This window comes from Lissotriton helveticus, chromosome 6 (assembly GCF_964261635.1).
Source record: "Lissotriton helveticus chromosome 6, aLisHel1.1, whole genome shotgun sequence".
In the NCBI taxonomy this organism is placed as follows: domain Eukaryota; kingdom Metazoa; phylum Chordata; class Amphibia; order Caudata; family Salamandridae; genus Lissotriton; species Lissotriton helveticus.
In genome coordinates, this window is record NC_136067.1 from 2,058,517,421 (window position 1) to 2,058,530,734 (window position 13,314).

Consider the following 13,314-nt stretch of genomic DNA (forward strand, 5'->3'; position numbering starts at 1 on the left):
GCTGATATTTTTAGTGTCTTCAAACCATATTTTCTGACTTACACCTTAGTTAGGCATGTTTTGGAGGAGCGGTAGAAAAGGATGAAGTAGTGGTCAGACCAGTTGACAGGTAGGATGGAGTCAATCAGTAAAACCCCTTCCTAAGCAAGTAGAAAGTTGCGTTAATTCTTTCGAATGGTTCGGCCTTCTGCAGAGTTTAGTTTAGTTGTGTGAGATAAAAGAAGTGTTCCATGGAATTTAAAGTGTTACAGTAAAGGTTTCTTGTCTCTGAGTGTGGTAGACAGTGTGCATCTTAACGAGAATTGTTATTCTTGGAAACAGAGGAATACAATGGAATACATAATTTTGCAATTATTGTCTGACGGATATGGTTAAACTTGGGTCTCGTACTCACTGTGCGACAGGATTCAAGTAACACCAACGACCAGGCCAAAAGAGAGTCTGAAACTAGTCTGGTGTTGCTTGTGTTGCCTTGCCTGGCAGTTTGAGATGGACTGTTCCCTTGAGCAGTCCCTGTACTTATTTTGCATTAGGCTGCCCTCTGTCTATGGTGGCAATATGGACGACAAACGATGGGCTGGAATGCGACCCGATTGATATCAATGGCTGGGATCAATTCAAGCATTCAACCCATCACCTTATTCGTTGAGATTCTTATAAATGGGGTACACTCTTAGATCGTCAAGGGGTCAAGGCTTTAAAACCTGTTTTGTGTTGGCTTGTACTCATGTTTTATTTTGTCATCCACAGACTGATATCATTGATCACAGTTTTGCCGTTGAGTGGATGACCGATTTTGAAACCTTCCAAGATGCGCTGAACCAGGAGACAAGTTACGTCAGTAACCTGACTCGCTCGATGAGCTTGGTCCTGGATGACTTTTACAGTTCGCTCAGGGTAGGTATTTACACTTTGCCTTCTGTCCAAGATCTCTGTGAAAGTGCAGGTACGGTTTGTATAATGAATGAGTGCATCTCTCGAAGTTAATCATATTAAGGAATGTGGGATATGCCATACTTCATGTGACCAGACACCCATCTTATACTGGAATAACATGCAAAATATTTGTATATTAAGGTCTCACTATGAAAGCACTGCTTATGGGACAACAATTCTAAAACGTTTCAGTTTTATGATTTTCGATAAGCTAATTTAATGTATGCCTGACTCTTTGTTACACTAGTAGTTGGATTTCTGCCAATTTTGTGCCTAGCTTAATTTGATATACTTTTTATTTCAATAAGCCACAACTCTTTTGAGCAGTATTGACTATGAACCCCTACTCTTAAAGTGTAAACTGAATTGTAGACTGTGATATGTTATTTCACAAACATAATTATGAAGTGCACCTGATCAAATGGTTTTTCCCACTACATGTTCAGCGCTCACTCACATAGATCAAGTTTAGAAGTTGAGGGCCTATGCCCATAATGTCTACAAATGGCAAGTGTACAAGCATCTAATGGAAGGCGCTGCTATGCCATACACATAGCAGATCTTTGGTATGCAAGTGCTAAATAACGACAATATCTAGTGCCCTCTAGGGTTCCTACATTTGTTTTATGTTGAAAGTCATAATTTCTATATTTTGTGCCAAGTATTAGTCATTTTTTCAAAATACTTTATCGTGTTTGTTTCAGTATCCCATATTTTATTTCAAGCTTCTCCTAATTGTGGATATTTGTAGTGGGTCTCGCTCAGCAGTGCGGAGAACTATTTATTTAATTCATAATATTCTGACTCCATTGTTGTCCCTGTAATTTTTTTAAAAAGTATTGTAGGATTGTGAGGCTATGAATTGCTCACCTCACAAATGGCAAATGTGTTATGGATATGGACTAGAATATTCAGGAATATTCTCAGCCATAGCACCTTTTGTGGAACTTGCAGAAAACGAGCTGGCATCTTCCAGTGCGGTTCGCATATTTTTTGCTCACTTATCTGGCTTGTAAGAGTAAAAAAGAAAATGTTTAATTGTGCACACTTTAATGGGATGTTTTGATACCAGGAATGGTGGCCCAGTGCACTAGTGCAACCATTCCTGGTTCTGTTTTTGACTGCATTGTCACAGTGGGTCCAATCAGCTTTTCATCCTTCCAAGGTCCATAAAATGAATATCATGGAAATGGTTAACAATAAGCGAACATGCGGTCTACTGATACACCGGTTTTGTTATTTTAATGAACACTCCAAATAATTCCACCATCAGCACTGAGTAGCAGTCTTAGAAGAGAGTTTGACTTTCAGACACAGTTATAACACCCCAGTTATCCAGTATTGGATTTTTCATAGATTCACAATCATGAATAATTCCACATTGTTGCAGCAGTATGTAAAACCATAGTAGGCTATAATGGCACTAGTCCTTCAGTTAAATATCCTATTGATGTCCTTTTTAAAAAATGTGCAAACTTGAAACTAGGACCAATCAGGTGTTAGCACCCTCTAGAACATTCCCAAGACAGGCTGAGTCCCTCAGTTTTTCTCTGCATGTTGCTTTGAAAAGAGTCTTCCTGAACTCTGCTCAGTTTTCCTGAGTAAACCTCTAAACCATACTACTGCTACAATGTCTGACAGAAAAGGCCTTTTCCGTCACTACAAGAGCCGTAAAAAGAAAAGGGTACTTGGAAATAACACACATAAAGATTGCCTCTACTGCCTGCACCCCCAGCATGAGGTAGAAGAGTGCAAGATCTGTCACACTTTCTACTCAAAATCTTTGAGGGACAAGGAGGGGAGGCTACTCTTGTGCTTTAGAAAGCCAAAACTCCGAGAACATTTTCTGAGGACGACAGTGACAAATTGTCTAGGTCTCATAAGGGAGCTAGGTCCCTTGAAGGAACTTCTGAGGAGACAAGAAAATCTTTGAAGACTCATCATTAGGCTAAGGACTTTAAGAAACAAAAACAATTCTCCTCCGAGACAGCCTCATCCGTGCCATCTACATCTTCTAAAAGGGATAGAGACCGCCCTCATGACTCCTACTCCAACCTGTCGAAGAGGCATAAATCTTCTGACAAATCCCTGTCCAAGGCACCATCACTGTTGACGATAACCCCGTCAATGGTCCCGTTGACTATGTCGACTACGACACCAAGACAAGATACTTTCATTCCTCCGACGATGACACCATCAACAAGGATTAAGATTGCAAAAATATCCAGGACAATACGTCCTGAGGTTACTTTCCCTAGCAAGGTCTCACCTTTGCCTACCAGCCACTAAACTTGAGGAATCTGATGGTGACGGCCTCTTTGGACCAGCTCACAGCCCTTCGGAGCTGCATGTTAAATGCCAGGATGAGGATGACGATTATAATGATGATCAACATTATTATCCTCGGAGACATTATGAACCCTATGGATATTAGTCTGATCCTCCAACTAGGCAGGATAATGTACAAGTGCCCAGATCATTAGTTCAGGATCTTCAGGGTATGTATCTGTTAAACAGTACAACTGTTTCCTCTATGATTTCGAGGAACAAGGGCAATATCCTACAATAATGCTTGCTATTCTGATTCAAGCATGTGGATCTATAAAATATCCAATATTGGATAAGAAAATAAGTGATTGCAGTTACCCAGTATGGGTATCTTTAATAGATTCACATGTGACCCACCCTCCTGCCCTGAGAGACTCCTCTTAGAGCTAGGGTTTTTTTCCCTCTTGTGCTTGAAAATCCGAGGGACTACGCCTCTCTTGGGATTGTTCTAGATGGTGCTGACACCTGATTCGTCATAGTTTCAAGTTTGGACCTTTTTTAGGTCGAGCTGGCGTTGGAGCGCGAAGCGCTCCCGCCAGCGAGACTATAGTCACCTTCCTCCCTGTCAAGGGAGTAACAGCTGTGAACGAGCCCGATACAGACCTGGGTACGAGCCGACCCAGGTCTGTGAACGCGCTTCAAGGTTGAGCAGCTTGTGCACGTTTGTTGGACGTCAGGCGCTGCAAGCCCGCCAGACCAATTATCCCAGCATGAAACTCTACTTCCTGAGGCCCACAAGAACAATTATCCCAGCAGGAGTCTCCACTTCCTCAGGCACCGCAACAATTATCACAGCATGAGACCCACTTATCACAGCATGTCAACAGGGGCCCCAGGCTGCTGGAGCACTCAACTATAATTAATGTGCAGTTGAGTGCTCCAGCAGCGTGGGGCGGCTCTCTGCATGCTGTGATAATGATCACTTTGGGGCCTCATGCTGTGATAATTAGGGCGGCATGCTCTATTTGCAGCACTGAACATTTTCAAAGAAGGCGAAGCAGTGACATTCATTGGAGACACTCACCCTCACCCCCTCACCCCCTCACCCCTCACACACCTCCTCACCCTCACACACCTCCTCACCCTCACACCCTCACCCTCACACCCTCACCTTCGCACACCCTCACACACACCCTCACATACCCTTACCAGCACCGCAAAACACAGCACAGCACAGCAAAACACAACACAGCACAGCACAACAAAACACAGCACAACACAGCACAGCACAACACAACACAGCACAGCAAAGCACAGCAAAACACAACACAGCGCAGCAAAACACAGCACAGCAAAACGCAACACAGCACAGCACAACACAGCACAGCAAAGCACAGCACAGCAAAACACAACACACAGCACAGCAAAGCACAGCACAGCAAAACACAGCACAGCACAGCAAAACACAGCACAGCAAAACACAGCACAGCAAAGCAAAACACAACACAGCACAGCACAGCACAACACAGCACAGCACAGCAAAACACAGCACAGCACAGCACAGCACAGCAAAACACAGCACAACACAGCACAGCAAAACACAACACAACACAGCAAAGCACAGGACAGCACAGCACAGCAAAGCACAGCACAGCAAAACACTGCAAAACACAGCAAAGCACAGCACAGCAAAACACAGCACAGCACAGCTAAACACAGCACAACACAGCACAACACAGCACAGCACAACACAGCACAGCACAACACAGCACAGCACAGCAAAACACAGCACAGGACAGCACAGCACAGCAAAACACAGCAAAACACAGCACAGCACAGCACAGCAAAACACAGCACAGCACAACACAGCACAGCACAGCAAAACACAGCACAGCACAACACAACACAGCACAGCAAAACACAGCACAGCACAGCAAAACACAACACAGCAAAACACAGCAAAACACAGCACAGCAAAGCACAGCAAAACACAGCACAGCATATCAAAACACAGCACAGCAAAACACAGCACAGCAAAACACAGCACAGCACAACACAGCACAGCACAGCAAAACACAGCACAGCACAGCAAAACACAGCACAGCACAGCACAGCACAGCAAAACACAGCACAGCAAAACAGCACAGCACAGCAAAACACAGCACAGCAAAGCACAGCACAGCAAAACACAGCACGGCAAAACACAGCACGGCAAAGCACAGCACAGCAAAGCACAGCAAAGCACAGCACAGCAAAACACAGCACAGCAAAACACAGCACAGCACATCACAACACAGCACAGCAAAACACAGCACAGCACAGCACAGCAAAACACAGCACAGCAAAGCACAGCAAAACACAGCACAGCAAAGCACAGCACAGCAAAACACAGCACAGCAAAGCACAGCACAGCACAGCAAAACACAGCACAGCAAAACACAGCACAGCAAAACACAGCACAGCACAGCAAAACACAGCACAGCAAAGCACAGCACAGCAAAGCACAACACAGCACAGCACAGCAAAGCACAGCACAGCAAAGCACAGCACAGCAAAACACAACACAGCACAGCAAAACACAGCACAGCAAAACACAGCACAGCAAAACACAGCACAGCAAAACACAGCACAGCAAAACACAGGACAGCAAAACACAGCACAGCAAAACACAGCACAGCAAAACACAGCACAGCAAAACACAGCACAGCAAAACACAGCACAGCAAAGCACAGCAAAACACAGCACAGCACAGCAAAACACAGCACAGCAAACCACAGCACAACCAAGCACAGCACAACCAAGCACAGCACAACCAAGCACAGCACAACCAAGCACAGCACAACCAAGCACAGCACAACCAAGCACAGCACAACCAAGCACAGCACAACCAAGCACAGCATAACCAAGCATAGCGTAACAAAACACAACAAAACAGCATAGCATAACAAAACACAGCATAGCATAACAAAACACAACATAGCATAGCATAACAAAACACAACATAGCATAGGATAGCAAAACTAAACAGAGCATAGCATAACAAAACAAAGCATACGATAGCAAAACAAAACATAGCCTAACAAAACATGGCATAACAAAACATGGCATAACAAAACATGGCATAACAAAACATGGCATAACAAAACATGGCATATCAAACACAACAAAACATAGCATAGCAAAACAAAGCATAGCAAAACATAGCATAGCATAACAAAGCATAGCATAACAAAGCATAGCATAACAAAACATAGCATAGCATAACAAAACATAGCATAGCATAACAAAACATAGCATAACAAAACATAGCATAACAAAACATAGCATAGCATAGCAAAACACAACACAGCATAGCATAGCATAACAAAGCATAGCATAACAAACACAACAAAGCATTGCATAGCATAACAAAACAAAGCATAGGATAGCAAAAAAACATAGCATAGCATAACAAAACAAAGCATAGAATAGCAAAACAAAACATTGCATAGCATAACAAAACATACCATAACATAACAAAAATTAGCATAGCATAACAAAACAAAACATATCATAGCCTAGCAAAACATAGCATACCAAACACAACAAAACATAGCATAACAAAACATAGAAAAACAAAGCATAACACACACAACCACACACACACAACCACGCACACATAACCACAACCACACACACAACCACAACCACACACACAACCACAACCACACACACAACTATCTATCTATCTATCGCCCTCACTCTGTCTATCTATCGCCCTCACTCTGTCTATCTATCGCCCTCACTCTATCTATCGGCCTCAGTCTATCTATCTAATCGCCCTCACTCTATCTGTCTATCTATCGCCCTCACTCTATCTATCGCCCTCACTCTATCGCCCTCACTCTATCTATCGCCCTCACTCTATCTATCGCCCTCACTCTATCTATCGCCCTCACTCTATCTATCGCCCTCACTCTATCTATCGCCCTCACTCTATCGCCCTCACTCTATCTATCGCCCTCACTCTATCTATCTATCAATTTATCTATCGCCCTCACTCTATCAATCGCCCTCACTCTACCTATCTATTTATCGCCCTCACGCTATCTATCTATCGCCCTCACTCTATCTATCTATCGCCCTCACTCTATCTATCTATCGCCAGCACTCTATCTATCTGTCTAGCTATCTATCGCCCTCACTCCTATCTATCTATCTATCTATCTATCTCGCTCACTCAATCTCTCTATCGCCCTCTATCTATCGCCCTCCCTCTATCTATCTATCGCCCTCACTCTATCTATCTATCCCACTCACTCTATCTATTGCATCACCACAGCATCACTAAGGGGCACAACAACATCACTATGCGCTACCACAGGATCATTGAATGCCACAGCATCACTAGTCGCCACCACAACATCTCTCAGCCCCACCACAGCATCAATCTGTGCAACCATTTACCAACAACTGGGTCAAATATGATCTCTCAATGTTTCAAGCTTTATTACAAATGTCACAAAAAGAGGTTAGTATTTCACTTCTGTTCTTGGATTTTCGTCACAATAAAATACACTGAACATATTCTTCACAAAAGTTATTTACAAAAGTTTAAGCTATTGCCATTATAAATTACAATAACTTTTATTTAAGTATTAATTATTAAAAAAATTCGAAGCCATTGTTATTTGTAATATCAATACATCTAAGTCACGTGAATACAACACATATTGCATTACAAATGCTATAGGTGTCACAAGTTATAACTATTGGCATTGTAAATGACAAAGCTATTATTTTTGCTATTTTCAAAACCAACACATATATAAAAAATGTGTCATTTAAAATACCAATAGCTCAAACTTTCCTAATGCGAGACCTTATGCATTGCAAATGCTTGTTTTAAAATGTCATAGTTAGGCTATTAAACTGAAGGCCTAGTGCCAATATAGCCTATTATGGTTTTACATACTGCTTGACTATGGTACAGTGGGACTCCCACTTCGACGAAGGGGAGTTATTCAAGCATGTGAATCTATGAAAGACCAGTACTGGATAATTGCAGTTACAGGAAGTTACTTATTTTCAATGTCATAAACCATTATTAAAAATAAAACCCAACATTTCAGGAAACCTAAAGTACAGTTAATGTTTAATGCAAAATAGCAGGCAGCATTGGAAAAGATCAAAGACAATTGTCTTTTCAACTGACCAGGACTTTCACTCAAAAATGACAAGTCAGTTTATCTTAATTATGATAGAAACATCTAATTAGCAGGTGGCAGGATATTCTCCCAGAGGTAGCTCTGATCATCCTTGAAGAGAAGATATCCTTCATGTACACAATACATCTGTAAGTTCGAGGCATGTGGGCTGCTGAATTCATATCTTGTGCATAGATCGCCGCCTAATGTTGGGTCCGGATGATTGCACATTGTTGTCCTGGAAGAGTCTTCGAAGTATCACAAGATAGGTGGCTCCTCCCCTGGACTACAGTGCGCATGGGCATCGACTCCATCCTCAGATTGTTTTTTTCCGCCATTGGGTTCAGATGCATATTGGTTAACAAGTTCGGAATCGATAGAAAACTTTCTTTTTGGCCTAAAGGCCTTTAGTTATCATCGGTATTGTCTTGCGATCGGTGCCCAGTTCTTGTTCCAGGTCGGGTTCCGAGCCGTACCTCCAGAGGAGCCGCGTGGCTTTTCGGCACTGAAGGCCCGGTCGACGCCAGAGGCCTCATCGACGAACCATCATGGAACGGAGCCCGTTCAAGAGGTGTCCCGTTTGCAACTCAAAATATCCTCATATCGACGTCCACCCGGTGTGCAACAAGTGCCTGTCTCCGGATCACGATGAAGCCAGCTGTATGGCTTGTTCTCGTTTCCGCTCCAAGAAGACGATTCAACTTCGACGCGCAGCGCGCAAGGAGGCCCAGAAGACGGCACCTGACCCGGTGAACATTTTCGATACCGAAGAGGATGAGGGAGTCGAGCAGGAAGTTCGAGAGTTTGATCCTGTATCGGAGATAGACTCCAACTACGACGCAGATGTCGAGATGCTCGATATTGATGAAGTCGTCGACGAGGTAGGAGACGACGATGTGGCCTTTGGGGCCGTAGAAGATAGCTCGGGCGAAGAGCTAGACCCGATCGTTGGTACGGGGTCAGAGAACAAGACACTCAATAAGGCTCAGGTCGAGGGATCGCCACATGGCCTTACCCAAGATCGTACACTTAGTTCTATGGCCTCGCCTCAGGGCCCGGCTACGGACATTTCTAGCGAGCCACTGGTTGCCCGATCGAAACCGAAAGAGAAAGCATCAGTGTCTACACAACCGAAAGCACTGGAGGCAAAACCGAAACCAAAAGTGCGTATTGCTTTGGTCGGCCCGAAGTCCTCCGAGCTATCGGCGCCGACGAAGCAGAAGAGTGTTATCGACTCGGTGAGGTCGCTGAAGGGTATCGAGCCGAAGACTGCGACACCGAAAAAATTGGTCAAGGACGTCGACCCGAAAAAGTCGGCGCCGAAGGCCGTCGACACAGCAAAAGGACTCGGAGCTCAGAAGGTTCTAGATCCTACGCGTCGACCAGATAAGGCTAAAGGCGGTACACAAGATACGGCTAAAAGCGGTACGACCCTCGAGCCCACACCTGGTGGTGCCTCGAAGGAACCCGTCGAGTCGACACAGCCGTCTGCCTCCTTCTCCAAGCAGGTGTCAGAATCGCTGAAACGCATTAAAGAGAAGGCTTCTACTGTCGGACCGACAGACACTCCAACACCGAAGCCTACCACTAAACCTCAAAAATCGTCGGCGCACATCCAGTTCACACTGCCGCCGAAAGTGGTACCTAAAGCCTTCACCCCTAAACCGGCCGTCGAGGCGTCCCAAGAGGGTGTCCACGGGGCCGAAACCTACAACTGCGGAACTTGTCACACGGCATCGACAGCCCCCGCTTGAAGAGCAGTCGAGGCAATTCATCGACGCAGACACGGGTAGACTTTCTCTTTATAAACGAAAGATCGCCCCTGAACAGCCTATGGAGTCCTATAAAATTCCATTGAAAAAGAAGGATTCTGCTACATCACCTCTTCTTGTTGAGCCTATTTCACCACATGGCCAAGTCACTGCTCCTATCTCGCCAACTTACTCGGATGTGGAGACAGGGGAAGGTGACAATGAGGAGTACAGTTATCCTATAGACACTGATCCTGAAGATCACAATGAACCCTGGGCGGACGCTACTGACCCAGGAGATCCTCACACTGCCCCAGACAGTCAGGTGTATGCTGTGAAAACCTCGCCTACTGAAGACTCCGCGGCGTTTAATGCGCTTATTGAAAGGGCAGCCAAAAATCATGATGTCCAGCTCCATGCTGACCCTATTGAAGTGGATTTTTTGTTTGACACCTTCTCCACCTCAGAGAGAACTGTCAAGACTCTACCAATGCTAAAGGGTGTCTTAAAACATGCTGCAGACATTTTTAAAGAAAACACTAGAGCAAGGGTGATAAACCCCAGAATTTAAAAAAAGTCCAAACCAGCACCTGGGAACCCCACCTATATCAAGGGACGATTGCCGTTGGACTCTCTAGTTGTTTCAAATGCCCGGAAGAGGGCAAACTCGCAAACAACGGGTGATGCTCCTCCCCCTGACAAGGAATCTAAAGTGCTAGAAACATCAGGAAAGAGGGTGGCAGCTCAAGCGGCCAATATCTGGCGCATTTCCAACACTCAAGCACTCTTAGCCAGATATGACAGGGCTCATTACGATACACTTGAAACCCTGTTACAACACTTGCCAGATGAATATAAGGAGGCAGCAGAGATGCTCATTCAGGAAGGGAAGCTTATATCAAATGCATCTATCAAGTGTGCGCTGGACGCAGCAGACACCGCGGCCAGGGCAATTAACACAAGTGTAATGTTGCGCCGACATGCCTGGCTTAGAATCTCCGGTTTCAAGCCCGAGATGCAAACCACCATACTAAATCAGCCTGTAAACCCTGACCACTTATTTGGACCAGAGGTGGACACCACCTTGGAAAAGATCAAAAAGGACACTGAGACTGCAAAGTCTATGGGGGGCTCTACAGTCCCAGCAGTTCAGGGATAGTTCTTTTCGTCGCTCAAACAATAGAGGAGTTTCCAGAGGCCAGCTGTCGCAGCAGACACAATACAATAAAGGAGGCACGCAAACCACCTACACCAAACAAAGTAGAGGTGGCTATTGTGGAAACAGCACCAAGGGTAGAGGTCGTGGAAACAACATCTCCCGATCCTCCGCCGCTAACAAACAGTGACGCCTTGACACTGCTCCCCGACCATGCCACACCCGTCGGGGGGCGACTGCAACAGTTCCTACCAGTCTGGACGTCCATCACTACAGACAGGTGGGTGAGAAAGCTTATCCAGTACGGTTATTGTCTGGAGTTAACGTCCACTCCACCCGACATGCCCCCAAGACACCGTCCTATGTCCACAGAGCATTTGCACTTATTGCAGCAGGAGGTACTCGTCATGCTGCAAAAAGGAGCGATAGAGCTCGTGCCTGTGTAGGAAAGAGGTACAGTGGTGTACTCGCTGTACTTCTTAATCCCAAAAAAGGACGGGTCCCTCAGACCCATACTAGACCTCAGGCCCCTAAACCAGTACTTCCTATCAGAACACTTTCACATGCTCACATTGCAGCAGGTTCTACCGTTACTCAGTCAGGGAGATTTCCTAGCAACATTAGATCTGAAGGATGCATATTTCCATATTCCGCTACACCCGTCACACAGAAAATACCTCAGATTCACCATTCAAAATCAACATTATCAATTCAAGGTCCTCCCTTTCGGAGTGACGACGGCACCCAGGGTGTTTACAAAGTGCCTGGCGACAGTGGCTGCACACCTACGGAGACAAAATTTTCACGTCTACCCTTATCTGGACGACTGGCTTATCCAGGCGAAGTCGGCCAAGCAGTGTGCTGCCCACATGTCCCACACCATTCACCTTCTTCACGATCTGAGATTTTCACTGAATTATCCAAAGTCCCACCTTCAGCCCGCCCACGTACGGCAGTATCTGGGCGCGACAATAGATACTCTGGCAGCCAAAGCACAGCCAAATTCAGTGAGAATCAACAGCATTCAATTGCTGATACAAAAATTCAGACCACAACACTCACTTCCGGCACGAGTGTTCGTGCAGTTGATAGGCATGATGGCCTCCTGCATCTTCATAGTCCTGCACGCGAGACTACATATGCGTCCGCTTCAGGAGTGCTTAGCACGTCAGTGGAACCAGGCTCACGGACAGTTGAAAGACCTAGTGTTGGTGACCGGTCGTGCATACAACTCTCTGCATTGGTGGAATCCACAAAACCTTTGCAAAGGCCGACCGTTCCAGGAGCCTGTGCCACAAATTATTCTGACAACGGACGCATCTCTCCAGGGATGGGGAGCTCATGTACTCCACTACACAGTGCAGGGACTATGGACAGCGCAGCAAAAGAAGATGCACATCAACCTTCTAGAACTGATGGCTATCTTCTTGGCAATGAAAGCATTCAAAGTACATCTGTGCAACAAGGTTGTGTTGATCCGGACGGACAACATGACGGCCATGTACTACATAAAGTCCACATTTGTAAAGCGCACAATCACCCGTAAGGGTCTCTAGGCGCTGGGGGCCGTCGGGAAGATTAAGCGAGCTATTGCCCAGAGTCACATGGTGCTGGGCTAACCTGCCGCCGGAGCCGGTGATCGAACCGTGGTCCCCAGATTCCAGCGTCAGTCGCCCTGGCCGCGGCGCCACAACTATGCCTGGGAGGTACACACTCTCCACAGTTGTCTCATCTGGCTCCGAGCATGTGGAAGTGGGCCATTCAGAGAAACATCTTCCTTATGGCAGAACACCTCCCGGGCAAGGACGATCAGATAGCGGACCTGCTCAGCAGGCACAGCCACCAAATGCATGAGTGGGAGATACATCCATCTGTACTCCACCCGTACTTCCAGCAGTGGGGTCATCCACAGATAGACCTGTTCGCCACAAAGAAAACGCCAAATGCCAAAGCTTTGCCGCCAGGTTTCCACACCCACAGTCGCAGGGCAATGCGATATGGATGAACTGGTCAGGCA

General features: G+C 45.7%; 1 protein-coding gene across 1 annotated transcript in view; it reads left to right on the plus strand.

Annotated features, from left to right (window-relative positions):
• GPN1 (GPN-loop GTPase 1) overlaps positions 1-13,314 on the plus strand; it is a 115,916-nt gene that overhangs the window by 44,777 nt on the left and 57,825 nt on the right. The window contains exon 9 of the mRNA XM_078650126.1: positions 751-897. Coding sequence (XP_078506252.1) covers positions 751-897 — 147 coding nt within the window. The remainder of the gene's footprint in view (positions 1-750; positions 898-13,314) is intronic.